This window comes from Lactuca sativa, chromosome 2, assembly GCF_002870075.4.
Source record: "Lactuca sativa cultivar Salinas chromosome 2, Lsat_Salinas_v11, whole genome shotgun sequence".
NCBI classification, from domain to species: domain Eukaryota; kingdom Viridiplantae; phylum Streptophyta; class Magnoliopsida; order Asterales; family Asteraceae; genus Lactuca; species Lactuca sativa.
The window spans coordinates 56,059,725-56,080,481 of NC_056624.2; the positions used below are offsets into that span (position 1 = coordinate 56,059,725).

The following is a 20,757-nucleotide window of genomic DNA, read 5'->3' on the forward strand; positions in this document are numbered from 1 at the left end:
TAAAATAAGGCAAAACTTCATAAATGGTCCCTGTGGTTGTGAAATGATAGAAATGTCCTTCACTTAACGGCTAAATATTAACGGAGTTAGCAAAAAGAATCATTTGTTAAAAGTTTTGAAACCACAGGGACCATCTGTGAGGTTTTTTGAACTTAGAGATTAAACTTGATATTTTCAGAAACCACAGAGACCATTTTTGAAGTTTTGTCTAAATTAAATTAAGATGTTAAAAGATTACTTGATATCTTAAGTATTATTGAATAAAAAATCCTAATGTTCAAAGTTTGAATAACTTTGTTTATGTCTCATTTGTTTATATAAACAAAACTAATAAAGCACAACCCACTACCCGAATCGCCTAAACCCGAATTACCTGAACTTAATTTGGGTCGGATAACGTGTATCTTTTTTAACATGAAAAACTTGAATTACCCAAAACCCAAAAAAATTACCCGATCAACACCCCATTTTGTGCACAAGCACAATGATGTGGTGTTACAGTTAACTAATGATAAGGTACGGATATCACATTATCACTCCTTGAAACATTATTTGATAGCATGAATTATGAATACGTACCTCAAAATTGATTTCACATCATTTTTACATTTTGTGATCCATTACTTTGTTTCCAACGAAAACATATAAACACTTCTATCAAGATAAAGGGGTGCAAATTTGGAACAATTTTCAATTTCTTGTGGATCTTGCACAAATTTCTCATCTATATTTTAAACAGGATCTCGATCTAAAGAGTATGTTACACTTTATTCGGGATTGCGTTTAATGGTTGCATCTAACTCATAATCTTATACCTACCATTCTACCAACCCTATGCAACTATACAAAACACTAAAAAAAGTTATTGGCTCAAGTAAATGTTATCAACCACAAAGCATTACACTTTAAATCACGAAAACAACTTACTGGTCTGTCCTTTATCAAGCGATTATAATTCAAAATTTGAATAATGTCTGAAAATATAAAGACAATAATATTTTTTTTTAATGTCTATGTAGACTAAAATCCCAAAGCCGAATGAAAAATTATATATGAAAATGAATTTTAATTGACAAATCGATTTGAATGTTAATAATATAACTTCAATCAAACAACTTGGTAGCTCTCGGTTACCAATTGAGTCCTCTGTGAATACTTCGGTGGAGCTCCCCCTTTTAGCGGCACAATACTAGCCACCTATAAATTATTCTTATTCAGTCTGTATACTGTGTACTGTGTACTGAAAAAAATTGCAATTTTTTGTGACAGCTAAAAAGGTAGTCCGGTTCAATCCCATGTAACAAACGCGGAAAGCGTTTGTTGCACAGGACATGACTGAACTGAACTGGAGAAGCTTTCTAAGGTTATTTTTGATGATGAGGATGAGGAGGGTATTTACGTCTTTTACACAAATGAGAGATTGAAAGTGAGTCCTTGTCTTACCTTTTTTGGTGTCACAAAAAATTTGCAATTTTTATATGTAGAAAGTGTACCTTCATGCTGCTGAAAGTACTTGTTGCAGAGAAGCGAACAGAAATTGGGAAGAAAACCGAGGTGTCAGCTGGTGGAACAACAAACTCCATTGACCCACTACAATTTTTTATATATATATATATTTAGCAAACTCATGATTCTATAAATTAAAAAAATATATATTACAAAAAAAAAAAGTAAGAACATTGAAGACTTGCCTGCGGTTGGAGTTATCAATGAGAAGTATAGTCCACTCCAACATGGCATTTCTGGAATCAAACCTGCAAATGGGAAAGAAAAAAAAAAAAAAAAAAAGATCCATGTATAAGTGGTTTATTGTATTATAATATAATATAATATAGTTATATAAAGAAGGATTAGTTTTACCTCCATTCTCCATCAACTTGTCTTACATTTGGGGCTTCTCTAAGAGCAGGAAGAGGGACAGAAATAACAACATTTTGTAAATCAAACATTGAAGAAGCTTCGTATTCAATGCTAACATACGTTTCATTTCCAGAAACAGAAGGCCAGCAGTTAACTGTTTAAATGTATATAAAAAGTTTTTATAAGTTTTTGGAATAGCATAGGGGCAAAGTGGTAATTTAGCGGTGATTGGGAGTGGGGACTTACTAGTCAATGGGACGGCTGACTCGTCTTTACTTTGCATTCTCCATTTGAGGAGACCGAGGCCATCACCAGATTGGCCAGCTGGAAATGGACGGTTGGGATCTTTGGATCCAAGAATGTTTTCATTGGAGAAGAGTTCTTTGTTGATGTTGGGATGTGTCTTGAATTTGATCTCTGGGTTGCTTGCACTTTCAATCTGCATGATTTTATATTTAATTTTAGAGTAAATTACTGAAATCGTCCCTATGGTTTGGTCAAAATTACTAGTTTGGTCCCTAATGTTTTTTTTGCACTCGGATCATCCCTGTGGTTTGATTTTGTAACGTTTTTCGTCCCTTATATAAAGTTAGGGACAAAACGTAGAATTTTGACCAAACTATAGGGACAAAAAACGTAATAAAATCAAACCATAGGGATGATCCAAGTGTAAAAAAAATTAGGGACTAAACGTGCAATTTTGACCAAACCATAGGGACGATTTCAGTAATTTACTCTTAATTTTATAGTTTTTAGGGTATGGGGAATGGAATGGAATGAGTGGTTACATTTGTTTGGTTGGAAGGAATGGAATGAATTTTGTTATGAATTCTTATGACATAGTTTTAGATTATACTCTACATTAGTTAACTATAATTAATATGTTTATTTATAAAAGTTTAAAGGCAAAAAAAAAATAGAAAAGCTAGTAGAGCCCGAATATAATTTTAATACAGAATACTTTTGTTAGTTGGTTTAGAAAATAAAATAGTAATTATCGTGAATTTTTTTGATAATAATTGTGTTATTAAAAATTAAATACATAAGACTGGGTTATATTTAAATTTTTCATTACATATATAAAATTTAAACAAAATAAAAACATATTTAGAACCCAAATAAGATTTTAATTATGTTTAAAAACAAAATTGTAATTCAACTGAAACCCTGGAACTTTATAAAAATCTGTGTTAGTAAAAACTACATAAATGAAAATGGGTTATACTGTAATTTGTCATTCCATTCCATGAATAAAAAAATAAATAAATAAATAATATTTCCTGACTAAGAAACAAAAACTGACAATTTTGGGATAAATCATATTCCTTCAAGAATGGTTCATTCCATTCCATTATACAAAACAAAGACCTATTCATATCAATGGAATGAACCATTCCATTCCTCTCCTTTGGCTTTCCTGATTCCATCATATGAAATGCAGGAATAGTGAATGTTTTGTCTATGCAAAAAAGACGTAAATGCCCTCATAATAAAAAGAAAGGGGGTTAGGGTAACAGAATGAGACCTGATTCCATCATATGAAATGCAGGAATAGTGAATGTTTTGTCTATGCAAAAAAGACGTAAACACCCTCCTGATAATAAAAAAGAAAGGGGGTAAGTAAGGGTAAGAGAATGAGAACCTGAACATGGATAAATCCATCATCTTGATTAAGTATTTGGAGAGACAAAGTTCCCTGAACATCAAAATTACTAAGACCACCATCTCTCTTTAATGTCACATTGAGTTTCTCTTCAGCTGTAAAAGTGATTGGATCAGTAAGTGGTTGTGCAGCAGGTCTGGTTGGATTAGTACTGGGGCCCACATCTTCAACAATCATTTCCCCTTCAGCTTTCAGTGATTCCAAGAACTGGTTTGTTCTTTGTGATTTCCCTAGTTTCATTCCCATGCCTTTAGCTGGAGCAGCAACTGAAGCAGCTGGACGACCTGAAAGGGTAAAAATGTAAATAACCAAAAACAAATTTTATATCTGATTGGTTGAAATGAACAGTTGCCAACCTTTAGATTTGGTTGAGAAGGAGTCCACATCAGAGGTTAATCCAAATCCAGAAGAACCTCCAAATGTATTACCACTTGAAATGCCCATATCATTGCTAAAAGAATTATCCATTCTTCCAATTGAACCCATTGACCCCATTGAACTCATGGATTGAAGAGAAGAATAGCCACCCTTTTCCAGTTTGCCCCTCTCAATCTGCAAAAATAAGGTGAACTTGTTGTAGAGGAAATACAAAGGAAGGGCAAAAAAGTCATAATCATTGACAGTTGACAGTTGACCTTACCTTGCTTTTATCGATCTCATTAGCTTTACGCTTCATAACATCTTTGGTTTCATTGATCTTGCTTTGCAATACCAATTTGTGCAATCTTTCTTCATGACTCTCCATCTCACAGTATTGCCTGACTTGAGCAACAGTGACATTTTCCTTGTGCCCAAGGGAAATGACTTCATCAAAAGCAAAAATCAGCTCAAATGCATGCTTGCAAATGCCTTCTTCATCTAAAGAGGCAGAAAACTCAGGGACCTATGCAAAGTTAAGGAAGATTTTGTAACCCTTTTAAACAAGATAGTAAGATTTTTACATGTAAAACCAAGAAGAAAACTATAACTAAAAGGATACAACTTTAGAGAGAAGCCTCAGTGTATCAAGATCCTCAAGAATATTGCTTTGCTTGTTTGTAACAAGCAGCAGATATATACCCTCCATTGGCTGGTATACATAGCGCACATTTTCAGTCTCAACATAAGTATGTTGTTTCCCACTTCCAATCAATTTAGGAAAAGCTGCAAGAAGTCCCTCAATTCTTATTCTAGACATGTCCACAAACTGCCTTGAAACAAGAGCTGTAGAAGGATTATATGATTATTAGTTAACAAAAACTGTACAGATTTGATGACACAAGCTACCCAATAGTTCCTATGTAGAACTATTCTTACATATATAAACAAGAGGGTAAATAAAGCAATCAAAAGATTAGCCAAAGTGAATCCTATTAGCAAATGCTGTTCAGTATACTGCTTTCTCAGTGGGGGGTATTATGTGTATTATGGCTCACACATCATAGTAGACCCTCTCGACACTATGTTGCACATTATAACAATGATCCCATCAAACTAAGATAAAAATGCCAAATGATAGGAATTACAAGACAGTGGAATAGTCTCTGATCTGGACCATAGGCATCGATATGGTATTAGATTAGCAAACGAGTCCAGATGCAGAGAAGCAAAGCTACGAAACTGAAAGTTCTGCAGTATTCATAAAACTTCAAAGCAACTTCTATTAAAATGATGTCGCTTAATTGAAGGAGGTTATCATAAGTGCACTCATTTAGAACATACAAGGGTAAAAACACTACTAAATCTACAAAACGTTCTTAGCTGCTTGTAAATTGTTCTTTCGAATGCAGAAAAACTACAGATTTGTATCACTTCTGATCTTATTGTAGGATTTGAAACATAGAGAAAATGTCAAAATGAAATTAAGATCTCACCTTTTCCAGATTTACTGGTGACGGATGCTGCTAGAACAACCTATTATGAAAATTAAAAAAAGAGTTAGAAACCAAATCTACGCTCCAGAAATCAAGAGATCACAATTGACGCCGAAACTCCAATGCGATTTCAGATTTGAAGATGAAGATTAAAGGATTCAGATATGCAATGAGATTGATTACCATTATGACCAGAATTGGGATTCAACAACTACAGAACCAAATGCAAATATTTGAACACGCCTACAGATCTAAATAAAACAGATCAAGGTGTTAGATCAATGTAATCGGAATAAGAAGGTGACGGATGTGGTAATGAGATCGCATAGGGTGAAAACGCACTTTCAGATGATTGCTCCGGCGAAGGAAAATAGCAGAGAACCTGTGAAAGGGTTATTCAGGTTTTCTGGTGAAGAGAAATTCACATCTTAAACAAGATGAGTTGATAATATTATATTAACAACCCCGAAGTTTTGACTAAATTCTACTTGCACACACATTTTTTTAGCTCTACATTTAAACTTTTGTGAACTACAATAGTCAATAGTAATAATATAATAGAAATATAAGAAAGTTTTTTTTTATTGCAAAATGAAATATAAAAGTAAGATGCTATAATACACAGAATAAATGGAATTACATTGTTATATTTTGTGTTTTATGATGGAAGTTTACAAATTTTTGTTATAAAGACTTTAAACCATTTATCTTTCTATTTCTTGCAAGGGGTATATATTAGATGAATCAAAATATTATTTCGGTTTTTGTAATACTATTCCATTTAAGAATGTTTTTATGCTTAATGAACTAGGTGGTACATATATATGTTTTTTTGTTTTTTAAAATGAAAAACCGGATCACGATTCATTTTAATGATGTCCCATTTTATATTTCTGCATGGTTGTTGATTAGGGTTGGTTAGAATGGAATCATATTTGTGTACATATAGTAGGGTTGGAATGGAATCATATAGTAGGGGTTTGTTGGTTGCTAATTATGGTTTGAATGGAAACATGTGTATGATATAGTATGTTTGTATGAGTGAGAAAAATACGGTTATATGCATGTATTGTATTGATTTATGATGTGATAGAATGGTTAAGTCACTCATACAAATATAATTATATGAAGTTATATGACTGTATTGGATTGTATTAGACTAATATATTATCAGATGCAGAGTACGGTTAAGTAGTCATACTTGTAGGGTTCGAAATATATTGTGAGACATCAAAGTGTCTTTGGTCATGTCTAGTGTCGAAGTCTGTTTTAATGTATTCGTTATATGTATTTCAAAAGGGCAGTTTAGATTTCGAAGCTTCAGTGTCTTAGCCCTTGTGTATTTTTTGTGCTTCTGTTAACTCCTATAAATAGGGGTAAGTATATGTTGGATTAATGTTTAAGTCCATAACTATAATTGGCAAGACTTGACCCGACTCGGCATGGTCCATTTGGGTTGCATGGCATCATGCACTTGGATAGACTAAATGAGAGAAATAAGACACTTAAGGTTTGTTAATATATTATAAGTTCTAATATATTAATAAGATTATTTAATTAGAATTGATCAAGAATTAATCTAAGATTAATTAAGTGATCAAAAGAAGACTTATTAAATATATGGATTGATTGTGCAAATCATCCATAACTTATATAGTGGGCCAAAGCTCCATGGATAATCAAGTTGGGTTAAACCCATAGGATGCTCCATGGATGCTCCATGGAGATTACATAACCCATGGGTCATGGAAATTAAAGGTCATGACAATTAGGGTTTACATGGTGTAACCCTAATTGTAACATACTATATAAGCATCATATTATTCACCAAAATCGACACTAGTGTGTGTAAAAGAAGGACTAGCCCATTTCATGAGTTGTGGATTTCTCTCAAGTCATTCCAAGTGTATTTGGTGTTGTGTGAACCATTTGAGGTGTCACACTTGAGGCACTAGGCACTCAAGCTTCATGAAGACATTCTACATCAAAGAGGTATGTATTCTATCTTATATTCATTATTTTGTATGCTAGAGTAGGATAATACCTTGGATGTTCATAATTGCATGTATAATAGAGAAAACATAGATCCAAGGTATTTAGGGTCGCATGTACACTTAGGAGTGTTAGAATGCTCAAAACCCAACAGTGGTATCAGAGCCTAGGCTTGTTTTCTTGTTATACTTGCAAAAGTAGCTGAAAATCGAGTTTTGATGCTGTCTGCCCAGCAGACTCGCCGAGTCCAAGGCAAAATGCATCCAACTCGTCGAGTTGGTTCGTGCACTCGACGAGTTGGACCCCCAGACAGCATATATTCGACTTTTTTGGCTGGAATTGGACTAGGAACATTACCCTAAGATGTTTTTGAACTTATAAACTTGTTTTTGATGTGGTAATGTTCATGCTAATCCAATTTCAAAGATAATTGTCAATAGATTCATGTTTTGTATTAGTTTAAGGTTTAGACTAATTACACGAAAAAGTTTGATTTGAATTATCTTGTTCTTATGAGTTGCTTAGATTAATAGGAAGTTATGTGAAATTGTTGTTTTCAATCCAAATTAATCTAAGAGTTGATTCTAAAATGTGTTTTTGTAACTTGTCTTCAAGTTATATGAAAAGTCACATTTAAGTTTCATAAAACTCATAAAAGTTAGCAAAGGTTACAAAATGAAGAGTCTTATCTCATTGAATGGTTTTATGACTCCATAACTTGTCCTCAAGTTATGGAAGTTCAAGAGTCACTTCATTAAGTAATAAAATGTGTAACCTTAATTAATTCCATAAGTTATAAAATAAAGAAAAGTTAATTCTTTTATTAGTTTAAAGTCTTCCATAACTTGCCTCAAGTTATAGAACTTGAAGAGTTTTTAATTAAAACTACTTTAAACACATAAGTTATGGAATTAATTAGTTTTGAATAGTTTTCAAAACTTGCCCTCAATTTTTGGAATATGAAAAGTTTTCACTTATGAATACTTTAATTCCAAGTTAGCCCTTAGAATTTTAAAAGTTAAAATTCAACCCTTATACTTTATAATATTATAAGTTAATAATATTTATATATATGTATAAGAGTAAAGTCGGTCTTACCGTTAGTAGGCCTCATTCACGAAGCCGTTCTATAAGGGGGGTATAAGGTTACTGCCTATAAAATGGCAGTTTAATGGGTGTCCACTCTCAACCACCGCTTCCTTGACCGGTGGAGGGTCGTTAGCCGAACGGGTAGGACAAGGACTATAATTCTCCCTTCATTAAAAGTATTAATGATAAATACTAAGTAACTAAATCTTTTATAAATACCCAATCTTAGTTACTTAGGAAAATGTGAATAAGGTGCTAATCCATGAAATTACACTTTGCACTTTGTTTAAGTCGGTTAGTGGAGCGTGTGTGGTTAACCGGCACACTAACTCGTATTTAACAAGGTAGGCAAAGGGTAACTTAATGTTTATCATAGTATCGATGGAGCGTGTGTGGTTAACCGACACATCGTTTGAGGGGTAAACATTTTAGGGTACCAAGTAATTTGCATGGTTACTTCACACCTTGTTTTGTGATCCTCGGCATCCCAATCACAAAACCTGAAGGGCACACTCGAGATTGAAACATGCCATTGAACAGTTCAATGAATCTCAAAAGATCTAGGAGTTTCAAATCTAATTAAAACCTAATAATACATTTTGTTTATCTTGGTGGAAATTGGTGAATCGTCATTCACCTACCGTCAAATATTTTATAGCTTGGATTACGGCATCCCTCTTCTAAGTTATAAAATACTTTGTAGGGTCCTAGCCTTAATATTTCTTATTGGGTGTTATATTAAGGACTTTAGATCAACTATCTTGAACATCTCCCAAAAGATGTCTGGTTTAAATATCTATGATCTTCTCAAATCTCTTGAAACAAGCTTTCTTAAATGAAGATGATGTCCCATGGAAATCATACTTCTTTCACCTCCTCCAATTATTCTCCCTAACCCACAAGTTCTTGAAAAGTTTAAGGTCAATCAAGCCCTACTGGAAAGCAAAGGTCGATGTGTGATCATATCTTGGAGAAGTAGTCACATATTGACAAGCCGGGAGAGTTGGGTGTCAAAGTCTTGAGAAAGATGGTGGCTCAATCGTCTTGTAAGTCACATAGTGAGTTCTTTTGGGATTCCTATGAACTAGACTATGAAAATACCCTTAATGATCTTATCTATTTTCTAAGATCAACTTCCTAAAACTTTGTGGACATTGACAATGATGACATTGGATATCTAGTAAAGCTCTCTCTTCCCAGTGGAAAGGGATCGGCCATAGTCAACTATGTTGACCAAATGGTAAAGAGAAAAGCTAAGTCTGTGATAGTCCTATGTACCATTACCAAAGGGTCCATATGTTTAATTGCCAAAGGAAGGGGCATTGGTTGCGAAGCTGCCAAATTTACCTAAGGATGTTAAATTCAATAAGTTTGACTCTACTTCAGGAAAAGTCCACTATCTAACTCTGCTAAGTTTCTATTCTGATATTCTTATTACATGATGTGACTGGGTCACATGTTGATATTTTAAGAATCAAAGAAAAGTGAAGAAACTTAAAGAAATAATATGTTGAATCTGATCGCGTAGATGGATTTCTATCACATAGTTTGAAGATCAGATTCTTGAGCTACTTCTTAGGAGTTATGATATATTGCTTAGGAATAGATAACAACAAAGTTTTCATGTGCTTTTGCACTATAAGGATAGTTTTCCGCAAAGTTTTAAAATAAAAGGAAAATTTCTGATTTTATTTATTTTAAAATATCCTTACAATGGCATTTGTGAAAATTTTTGTTGCTTATAATGATTCCATTAAGAGCAAGAGTGGAAATATGAATTTGATTCTTTCATTTGTGGTAGAGTCTAAATTTACCAAATAAGGAAAGATTCTCATCACCAAGTTTTAGTTGGATAGAAACTTGGAATCATGCAAGTTGTATAGCATGATGAATGAGAACTTTCAAGTATTGGAAAATTAAGACTAATTACTTGTTCACATGGATGTGTGAGTCAAGTAACGGACTAAGGGATCGAGTACACATTCTTGTGCACTGATTAAGTCCACCACAAAAGATCGATAAGATTATTCGTCATAATTTACTATAGCTCAGTAAATACGGTTATACTTACAAGCTTAAGTGTAATTCTGAGACATTGGAAAAAGGCTCCAATGTATGACAAAGCGAATAAGAAGAATCAACTTAGGCAGAAGGATAAAAGTTTCTCAAATCTGAAAAGATGGGAGAGTACTTTAGTATCGTGTTATATAATCATCTTAATGATTTAGAGACCTTATCACAATTCATCCTCTAAGTGCATTCTGATAGTTAAGAAGAGGGGTTATGAATTGTTGAAGTGGTTAAATCAAGAAGATGATTCATACTTCGTTCCAAAAACAATTCTTAGAGTTATACTCTAAGATTGTAACTTGAGTGACATGTCTTAAAGAAGCTTTAAAACACTTATCAAATGTAAGAGTAAAAGTTTTCTACTCTTGTACATTTGAAATTGGTAGGTTGTGATGTTTTGGATAAAACAAAGATCAACTAAGGCCAATTATGTGAAGTGTTTGTCTTGATTAAAATCCACACTATCTCTTGAATATCTGACAAGGAAGTCTTATATGTCAAGAGGAAAGTGGGAGTCTTTAAGGTCTTGAAAGTATTAAGAACCAATCAAGAATAAAACCTGAAGTTCTTCACTAGAACACGACTTGAGGTTTATAACCTATCGTGTTGACATATTCTGTGGCCATTCCAGTTAAAGTTGGCTTTGCATATGAGTTCTTAGAGTTCTCAATTGGTTGCACAACAACTTGGAAGCAATGGCAGGCCCTTGAGCTGCCAGGTGGCAAGAAATTAAGATTGATTTCAGTCCATATGAGTTTGGATTTGTCATTATCCTTGTCTTGTGACTATGGTTTTGATAATTCACATGGATAAGAACACATACACCATTAAATCTAAGGGTGATAAGGTTTCTCTCCGATTCATGAAAATGATGGTGAGGAAACACTTCCACCAAGTAGATTTGAAGTAGATAGCAATTGTGATATTTGCATTCTCAAAGTCGTTAGTGGAGTTGTGTGGTTAACCGGCACACTAACATGGACTTGTGAGAAGTGGCAAAGGTCTAAACAACTGAGACTATGATTACGACATCCCTTTTCATAGTTCTAAAATTGTTTAGACACACCTGTGAGCTATCTAAAAGAGGTGTATGATTTTGATAAAGTTTTATCAAAACAATCTAGTATCAGAAATCTGAACTTTGGTAAGAAAGTCAGCTAATTTCTGAGTACATGTCAAAGCTAGTGGGAGCATAAGTGTTATGCTAATAATCATCATGTTAGTGGGAGCATGATAATTATGATAAAGGTTGCAAGTTAGCAATGTTAATTATAGAAAGCAAAAGTTTCAACTGGGAAAGAGTTGTTTTGCTATAGATAAGGGACAGGAAATTATACTTCATCTCAAATATAAAAGCTTAAATTGAGGTTTTAATCGTATTTAGTCAAGGATATATATATGAATTTCATGTTGGAATGGCTCAACATAAGGAAATTCTGTATATGGGTCCACTATTTGCGTTCTAAAGTTCGATTATGATTACGACATCCCTTTTCATAATCTGAATTATGAGAACTTGGCAAATAGAAATGGAAATGTTATAGCAAAAGACTGGTTTAGTCTTTATGTCAGACATCATGAATCATGTCTCATATGCTTCGGATATAGGATCGATTACATGTGCTATATTCATCCTTTCTAAAATTTTCCAAATGCCTGGGGCATTAAGAAGGGAAAAGGTCTAGAATTGGATATGACTAAAAGGATTAAACAATTGTCGAGGACAATCTAAGGTTTACCAAAGATTGGTTGCTCAAGGACAGTTGGAAGTATAGTGATAATTCTGGAAGGACCATATTGACATAATCTGTAAGGAGGCAACTCTTGTTCAGAAGTGATAGTCAAAATGGAATCTGGAAATGTTTCAAAGTTAGAAATTATTTAATCTGTGTAAGATTAGGAAACTTAATGCAAGAAGGATGTTTCCAAGGAGCTGATCTCCTTTGGAATGCTCTGTAATGACTGTTGTCAAGTCTTTCTGACTTTGTGCATAATCATTACAAGAAGATCGATGCATATAAGTTTAGAATCTAACAGATTTCAGTAAATGGCATGAATTTGGAATTCTTGCATTTGCAGTAAGGATTTGGGACTGTGAAAAGAGGATCATTGGAGTTATGTTCAATTGATCTATTTCACAAAGTAAAGATCATAGACAAACATAGTATGCATACTTGGTGTATGGCATGACTAGTGTTTAGAAAACATAGTGTACATGCTTAGAGCATGGGACAACTATTGTTTTAAATTCAAGAATAAAGTTGATAGCTGAAACAGTATACAATGAATAATGTGTAATCATATGGTGATAAATAAAAGGTGTTTTATTTATGTTCATAAGTTCTGAGACCATATTAGATTCCATTATTATTGTGTTTCATTTTGCATGTTTTGACTTCCAGAATAAACTAGGTCATTGTTCTGGATGACTAAGTTATTCAAACCATCCACAGTCGATCATATGTTGGAAGTAGATATGAATTAAGACTGTCATGGGTTGGCTTGTAGAGGTCTAAGATGTTGGACAAAAGGGCTACAACACTCATGAGTGCTCATAAGTTCTGAGTATTGGATTCAACCCGCGCTCATTGGAATCACTTCATGATTTTATCACGAGTGATCATGAGACGATAATATCTTATATTCTTCAAACCTAGAGATATGAGTTGTTACTATGAGTTGGTTGTACATTGATTGCACGAAAATGCATTCGATAACTCGGTGTTATAAAACGTGTCTTTGTGTATGATTCAACAAGTAGTAGAACAAGCCATATGAGTCAATGTTTATCCATTCCTTTTACCTTCGGGATAAAAGCGATATCTGTGGGCCCCTCGATGATTTGATGATGACAAATGGAAGTGCTCGGCCGGGCCAGGATTGATTTGATTTGTTCAATTAGTCAGTCGTCATAAATCGGAAATCGGGAAACAACAAATGGACAGAGAGAATGATTTATAATCCATGTATCAGTCCATATGATATCTAGAATGGAGGAATATATGATCCCTTATCTAATGGACAAGTCATTGACAGAGGTCAGAGTTCGACAGAAGCTTTTGAGAGCTACGATTGCCGGTCGGTTCTTGAAGTCATTCGCAATAATAGTTTTAGACTTATCCAAGGGGGGAGACTATTGGATTAATGTCTAATTCCATAACTATAATTGGTAAGACTTGACCTGACCCGACATGGTCCATTTGGGTTGCATGGCATCATGCACTTAGATAGACTAAATGAGAGAAATAAGACACTTAAGGTTTGTTAATATATTATAAGTTCTAATATATTAATAAGATTATTTAATTAGAATTGATCAAGAATTAATCTAGGATTAATTAAGTGATCAAAAGAAGACTAATTAAATATATGGGTTGATTGTGCAAATCATCCATAACTTTTATAGTGGGCCAAAGCTCCATGGATAATCAAGTTGGTTTAAACCCATAGAATGCTCCATGGAGGTTACATAACCCATGGGTCATGGAAATGAAAGGTCATGACAATTAGGGTTTACATGGTGTAACCCTAATTGTAACACACTATATAAGCATCATATTATTCACCAAAATCGCCACTAGTGTGGGTAATAGAAGGGCTAGCCGATTTTCATGAAGTGTAGAATTCTCTCAAGTTATTCCAAATGTATTTGGTGTTGTGTGAACCATTTGAGGTGTCACACTTGAGGCACTAGGCACTCAAGCTTCATGAAGACATTCTACATCAAAGAGGTATGTATTCTATCTTGTTATATTCATTATTTTGTATACTAGATTAGGATAATACCTTGGATGTTCATAATTGCATGTATAATAGAGAAAACATAGATCCAAGGTATTTAGGTTTGCATGTACACTTAGGAGTGTTAGAATGCTCAAAACCCAACAGTATACATATTAGAGTAAATTTTGTGAACTAGAAGAACACTTTACTCTTTCATATTGTACACTCTCTCAGAAGCAATAAAAGAGCCAAACAGATTATATTTACTTTTTGTGTTCTTAAATCAATTCATACTTTGATTTCATTCTTACACGCGGTTCATATGACTACATTTGGTATCAGAGCAGGATTCTCTCAGTTAATTTCTGATTTTCTCGTGTTTTCAAAAGTTTTTGAATCTCGTTTTCGATTCAAAAATATTCCACTCTTTTGATATAGAAAATCTTTTTTGATTAACTGTTTTGATTTGATTCTGCATTTCGTTTGATAAATCGAGTGTTCGTTGTTTGTTTTCTAAAAGATTTGTTCATTAGATTCTTCTTTCTAAAGCTTTTCATCATTTTTGTTCGTACATCAATGGCTAACTTCAACATGAACATGATGACTAGTTTCTCTCATCTTCTCGATTCTTCAACCAACATTCTGATGCTGATTCCTAAATATTACGAGCAATGGGCTGATAGGATGGAAGATTATCTCAATAGGATTGATGAAGATATGTGGTGCTGCATTACTGGTGGAAATCGTCCTGCAAATAGGCTAGAACAAGTTGGAACTACTGGTTCTGATCCTGATGTTGGACTACAAACAGATAAACAAAAGGCAAATGACAAGAGATGTTTGAGAGAACTTTGCAGTGCTCTTCCACCGGTTGTTTACAATTACGTACATGGTTGCAAGACAGCAAAGGAGATCTGGGATACTTTGAAAGAGAAGTATCAGGGAAGTGAGAAGACTAGAAAAAGCTATGTGAAGCAATACTTACTCGAGTTAGGAGAATTCAAGCAGGAAAAGAATGAGACTATCGAACTCTATTATGATCGTCTTAATGAGTTGATTTTCAAATGCAGTCAATATGGAGTCAATTGTTCTACTCTTGAGTACAATCTCACGTTCTTGATGGGTCTTCGAAAGGAGTGGAGAAACATCAGGTTAATGATCAAGACACAATAGAGCTTCGATTACTATTCGTTGGGAGATCTCTATAATGTTCTAAAGGCTCATGAAAGTGAGATCAACGAAATAGCTGAAGAAGGCAAAATCAATTAAGGAGGTCCTTTTGCATTGCTTTCGAAGGTTTTAGGAAAAGAGTCTGAAGTCGAATCTATTGATGTTGATGGTTCTGGTGATGAAGGTTTTCTCATGAATTCGGAAGATGAAGTTGTGGCTTATTATTCAAACAACAAAGTTAAAAAGTTCTTTAAGAATCCATTCAATCCAAAGTTCAAAGGAAACAGTGATTTCAAAGGAAACTCATCATCTGGGAATAATGTTAGAGAAGAGTTAAAGGTTAAGAAGAAATAGAGTAAGGTTACTAGCGAGAAGGTGGAGAAGAAATTAAGAGGAGATTTTGGTTTTGATTGTCACAACTGCAATGGTGTGAATCATATGGCGGTTGATTGCATGTTGAGGAAGAGAGAGGAGAAGAGGGATAGAGTGAAGGATGAAGCCTATTATGTCGAAAGGTTGGAGGAAGTGGGAGCAAGAACGAAGGGAATGTTGCTTGTAGCAAAGGGAAGTGGTGATGGGGATGGTATCTATCAAATCTGGTCATCTGGATCAGATGATGAAGAGATGAGAAACCCCACACACGGAGAAATGTATGCAAGGTATGAAGAGGGAAGTTAGAATGAAGAGAAAGTGACTGGAAACAGTTTTGTTTCTACTGGAGTACACAAGTCTCCAATGACTTCGAATGTACATTCTCCTCTTGAATCCTTTAATATTCCTTTTAGTTTGTATGATATTGTTTTGTCTGATTTCGATGATACTATTACATATGTTAATGACTTGCTTATCTCTATTAGTAGTGATGCTGAAAAATCGAAATCTTTACTGCTAGCAACACAAAAACGATTGGAGTCGAAGAGGAATAGAATAGACAATCTTGAGTTGCAACTGAATAAAGTTACCATTGATAGGGATAATGTAAGAACTGATAATTGTATTTTGATGAAACAACGTAACATCTATTATAATTCAGCTAAGAGATTGTATGCTAAACTAACAGATTTACATCATTCCTCTAACATTAGTAAGGAACAACATAGGAAGCTATTGCCATTTTTGGTCTTGGAAAGGGAGAAAATAGATTCTACCTCCTATTATTGTGAGAAAAAGATTTCTGAATTTGACAAAGTCCCAAGTGATTGATATGCATATGGTATTGTTAAAATTGATGAATGTTTGGATGCTAATGATTTGGTTCATATTGTGAATGAGACCTCGACCAAAAACAAACAAATATAGATTTTGGAAAAGACTGAAAATTCAACATCTGACTCTCAACACAATTTTGCTGATTTCAAAGATAATTCTGACAATATCAGTGAAATTGAGGAGGAAGAAGTTGTTGATTGTTCTTAGTTATCTGTCATTAATGTGACTTCGATGGCTAAGGGTAAAGAAATTTGTAATGATTCAATGATAAAGGTTAACACTGACCAACCCTCAACATAGAAAGTTCATGACTATGATTGTGTGATTGTCGAAGATAGTCAAACTGATAGTGATAATGATGAAGAAGACATTCCAATCGAAACAACTATTCCCAGAGTTGTTGTTGATCAAGTTTATGAGGAAACAGAGAAATTTGAAAAAGTGATGAAGGAAAACGGTTCTCATTATCTTGAATCAAACTCAGTTGTTTTTCTAAATTTCAAATGCACCGATGATGTGGTGTTTCCCAATCAGGTGTTTGTTACTATAGGCAATGGAGACAAAGTGAATACTGAGATCAACAAAATTGTTGTTGAAGATAACAAAGGAGTTTCGAAAGAAGGGTTTTTCTCAAACCAAAGCAAGGTTGAAAACACTCTTAACAAGAACTTATCTACTTTTCAAAGGCAAAAACCAAAAAGAACTTGAGAAGTTAAGACAGAAAAAGAAAATGATGACAAACAATCAAGTGAATCAGTTTCTCAAAATCAAAAGACAAAAACACAAATTTTCAATGAAAAAATTCAAAAGGTTTCAAAAGAAGAAGGAATTTCGATGTCAAAAGCTCGATACAAGGTGTATTGGAAAAATAAAAAGTCTTTTAAGAAACCAAAGAATATTGCACAAAAATTGTCTGATCAAAGAACGACTGAAAAAGTTCAAACTTTTCCACAAAATAAGTCTTTTAATCAGAACAACCCCGCTCTAAAACAAAATGATTTCTCAAAAAGTCATTCAAAAGTTCAAAAACCGAATGTTCAAAAACCAAGATATGAGAATTTTGTTCAAAACCAAAAACAAAGGAATTTTGTTCCTAATCATCAAAATGCAAGGTTTTCATAAAACAATTTTCATAGAAATGGTTTTAAACAAAATGAACAAAGACATTTTCATCAATTTCAAAATCAGAGACAATTTTCGAATGGGCAACAAGTTAATAATCAAACAACTGTCAGTTATAACAAACTTTTTCAAAACCGTTTTCAAACCCATGCAAAATCATCATTTCCAAAAAGAGAATTCAAAAAGTTGGATGTCAAAGGCAAAAGAACTGAACCATTTAAACCAAAATCACCTCACTTTCCCAATCTTGATTCGAAGCAACAAGTCAAAACTTCATTTGTAAAAGGGAAAACTGATTCGAAGAATATTAATCATTGACTTGAAGGAAAAGGACTGCCATACCAATCAAGGAAGTTTTCACAAGTGGAAATCAAGTACGCCTACGAAAGCTACTTGAATGAATCATAAACTGGAAGCTCTTCATCAAAGGAATCCAATCCTTCTGTTTGAAAATGGAAAGTTATTTCTAAAGCAAATGTTGAAGTAAAACGAACTGATGAGGAAAAGGGGAAAGTCAACGTCGAACCTAAACCAATGAATAATTTCATTTCGATACCTAAGTCTATAGAAGTTGATTTTATTGATAGTTTGAAATCTAAGGTTTGAAATTGGGTATTAGGTTCATCATTTCATAATGTGTTTCACTTTAATCACCAAGAACCCAAAAAGCCTTGGGGACCTAAATTCTTTAATTGATCGTAGGTGTTAAGTGATGAGAAATACGATGAACACTAGTACACCAATAGTGGTTGCTCTCGTCACATGACAGATCAAAGGAAAATCTGTGAGATTATCAAAGTTTAGAAAATGTTGGAGTTGTGAAATTTGGAAATAATCAGAAATGTAAGGTTAAAGGCTATGGGAAAGTTACAACTTGTTGTGGGCACTAGTAATCAAGTCATCTTCAATGAGGAAGGTAGTGTCATTTCGAACAAAGAAACCAAAGAAGTTTTGCTCAAATCTAAGAGGAAAGGTTATATGTTCACACTCGACATCAAGTCAATCGTTGGTGTATGATGTGTGCAAACTCACTTAGTTTTAAACCTACTTTTAATTATAAAATAACACACAAAGGCAGTGAACCTATCAATTGTGGTATAGTTGAATAAGTAGGGTATCGAACACAGGGAACGGAAAATTAAAACTAAAAACTAATACTATATAAATTAATTAATAAGTAGAGGTTTTCTCTAGTTTTACAAGACTAGAAACTTGCTAACTATTACTAATTAAAAAAAACTAGAAAACAAAGAACTAACTAGATTCAATAATTGGGAAGGAACTTCTGTTTAGTTCAACTCAATTGATCCTATGGTTGATTTCAAGGTAATGGTGCAATGGATTAATTCTTTTGTTGGTTACCGATTCAAGTGATTAGATTCGCATTCACTACACTAATCCTTAGCAAATAAACTAACTTAAACAGTGGCCAGTTGTCTAATTCAATTAGATTTACTAGATTAATTATTCGGGTTAATTTAGACTTGCAATAGTTAACTAATTTAATCTTTTAATTAACTTCTTGTTAATGGTCATCACACAAGCTTGCACATGAATTTACTCAATTTTCTTATTAACTCTAGTTTCATGTTCATTAATCCTAGACATATGGCAAAGTGATCACATAGCATATGAGATTGATAATCAATAGATGTTCATGCTAATCAATTATCTTCCTATTAACAGAAAATTAATTATTATTCATACACAAGGTTCTTTAGCAAGCTAAAATAACAAAAATCACCAACTTAGAATTAATCCTACCAATCAATCAAACCATAGTATCAATTTTGTATCCCCAAACAGAAGTCTAAAGGTTTTAGCTCATAATTAAAGTAAATAACAGCAAACAAACAGAGTCTAATTGTTTAACCATAATGTCAAAACAAAAGATTAAGTGAGATGATGAAATTTTGCCTTAATTCTCCTTTGGGATTGAATTCTAGCTTCTCTCGTCGTCTTCTAGGGTTTTTCTGACCTCTTTATCGTAGCTAAACTCTTCTGAATCGTTCCATAATTCCCCCCCACCCATCGTTCTGAGGAGTTATCTTTATATATACGAATCGACTCGTCGAGTTAGGTGGCGACTCGTCAAGTCCATCTCTCAGTCCCCGTATTGTGATAAGTCTCTGGGATCCCGAGTCTTTATCTTCTCGAATCTTCGCTTGGACTCGCCGAGTAGTCGACCCTACTCGCCGAGTAGGTGCTATTTTTGGTGTTTTTCTTCTTTGTTCCATTCTCGATCTCTCAACCGCTTCTCCTGCTTCCTTCTGCTTCCGAGCTTCATTTTTGGACTAAAAATATAATTCAAACACTTTTAAGTACCTTTTGTCCATAAAATGCAATAATTTAGCTAATAAATGAATAAAAATCTATACTTAATATGAACTAAATATGCACATATCAGTGTATCATCAGTTTGCTTACTTTCGAAGGTGTCATCTGATTTGAGCTGGTTGTGGCAACGAAAACTATCTCATCTGAATTTCAAAAATCTGAACAAATTGGTGGTAAATGATCTTGTTCGAGGCTTACCCCTTTTAAAATTTTATAATGATTCGTTATTTGCAGCATGCGAACAGGGGAAGCAACACCGTCAAGGTCACCAAATTATCATCAATTCGAAGGTCATCGAACCTCTGGAACTTCTTCACATTGACCTTTGTGGACCTTCGACTGTTGAGACTCTTAACAAGAAAAGGTACATTTTGGTCATTGTCGATGATTTTTCATGGTTTACTTAGGTTTTCTTTCTTCATCAGAAGTCTGAAACTGCTCAAGTAATGATCAATTTCATCAATCCCATTAAACTCAATTTGAGAAAGAAATTCAGAATGATCAAAAGTGATAATGGCTCAGAATTCAAGAATCATGTTCTTGATTCATTTTTGGCTGATCTACCAATTGCACATAATTTCCCATCTCTTTACACACCTCAACAAAATGGTGTTGTCAAAAGGAGAAACAGATCTCTTTACGAATCAGCTAGGACTATGCTCACCTATG

General features: G+C 33.8%; 1 protein-coding gene across 1 annotated transcript; it reads right to left on the bottom strand.

The window, feature by feature from the left end:
- Positions 1-910: 910 nt before the first annotated feature.
- Positions 911-5,845, bottom strand: LOC111907154 (coatomer subunit delta-2). Its single transcript, XM_023902954.3, has 12 exons — positions 5,719-5,845; positions 5,560-5,627; positions 5,377-5,416; positions 4,503-4,726; positions 4,164-4,406; positions 3,880-4,075; positions 3,503-3,807; positions 2,107-2,299; positions 1,861-2,014; positions 1,692-1,754; positions 1,494-1,590; positions 911-1,197 (listed from the first exon to the last, which is right to left on the bottom strand). Exons 2-12 carry the CDS (start codon positions 5,560-5,562, stop codon positions 1,108-1,110), a joined length of 1,608 nt encoding a protein of 535 aa, XP_023758722.1. The 5' UTR covers positions 5,563-5,627; positions 5,719-5,845; the 3' UTR covers positions 911-1,107.
- Between the last annotated feature and the right edge of the window lie 14,912 nt (positions 5,846-20,757).

Bases quoted from the DNA above. Each gene is read 5' to 3' on its own strand.
- LOC111907154 (XM_023902954.3), bottom strand. The intron at 4,407-4,502 runs GTATCCTTTTAG...AACTTTGCATAG, and splicing joins TGAGGCTTCTCTCTAAAGTT to GTCCCTGAGTTTTCTGCCTC. The intron at 2,300-3,502 runs GTTCTCATTCTC...AAAATCATGCAG, and splicing joins ATGGATTTATCCATGTTCAG to ATTGAAAGTGCAAGCAACCC.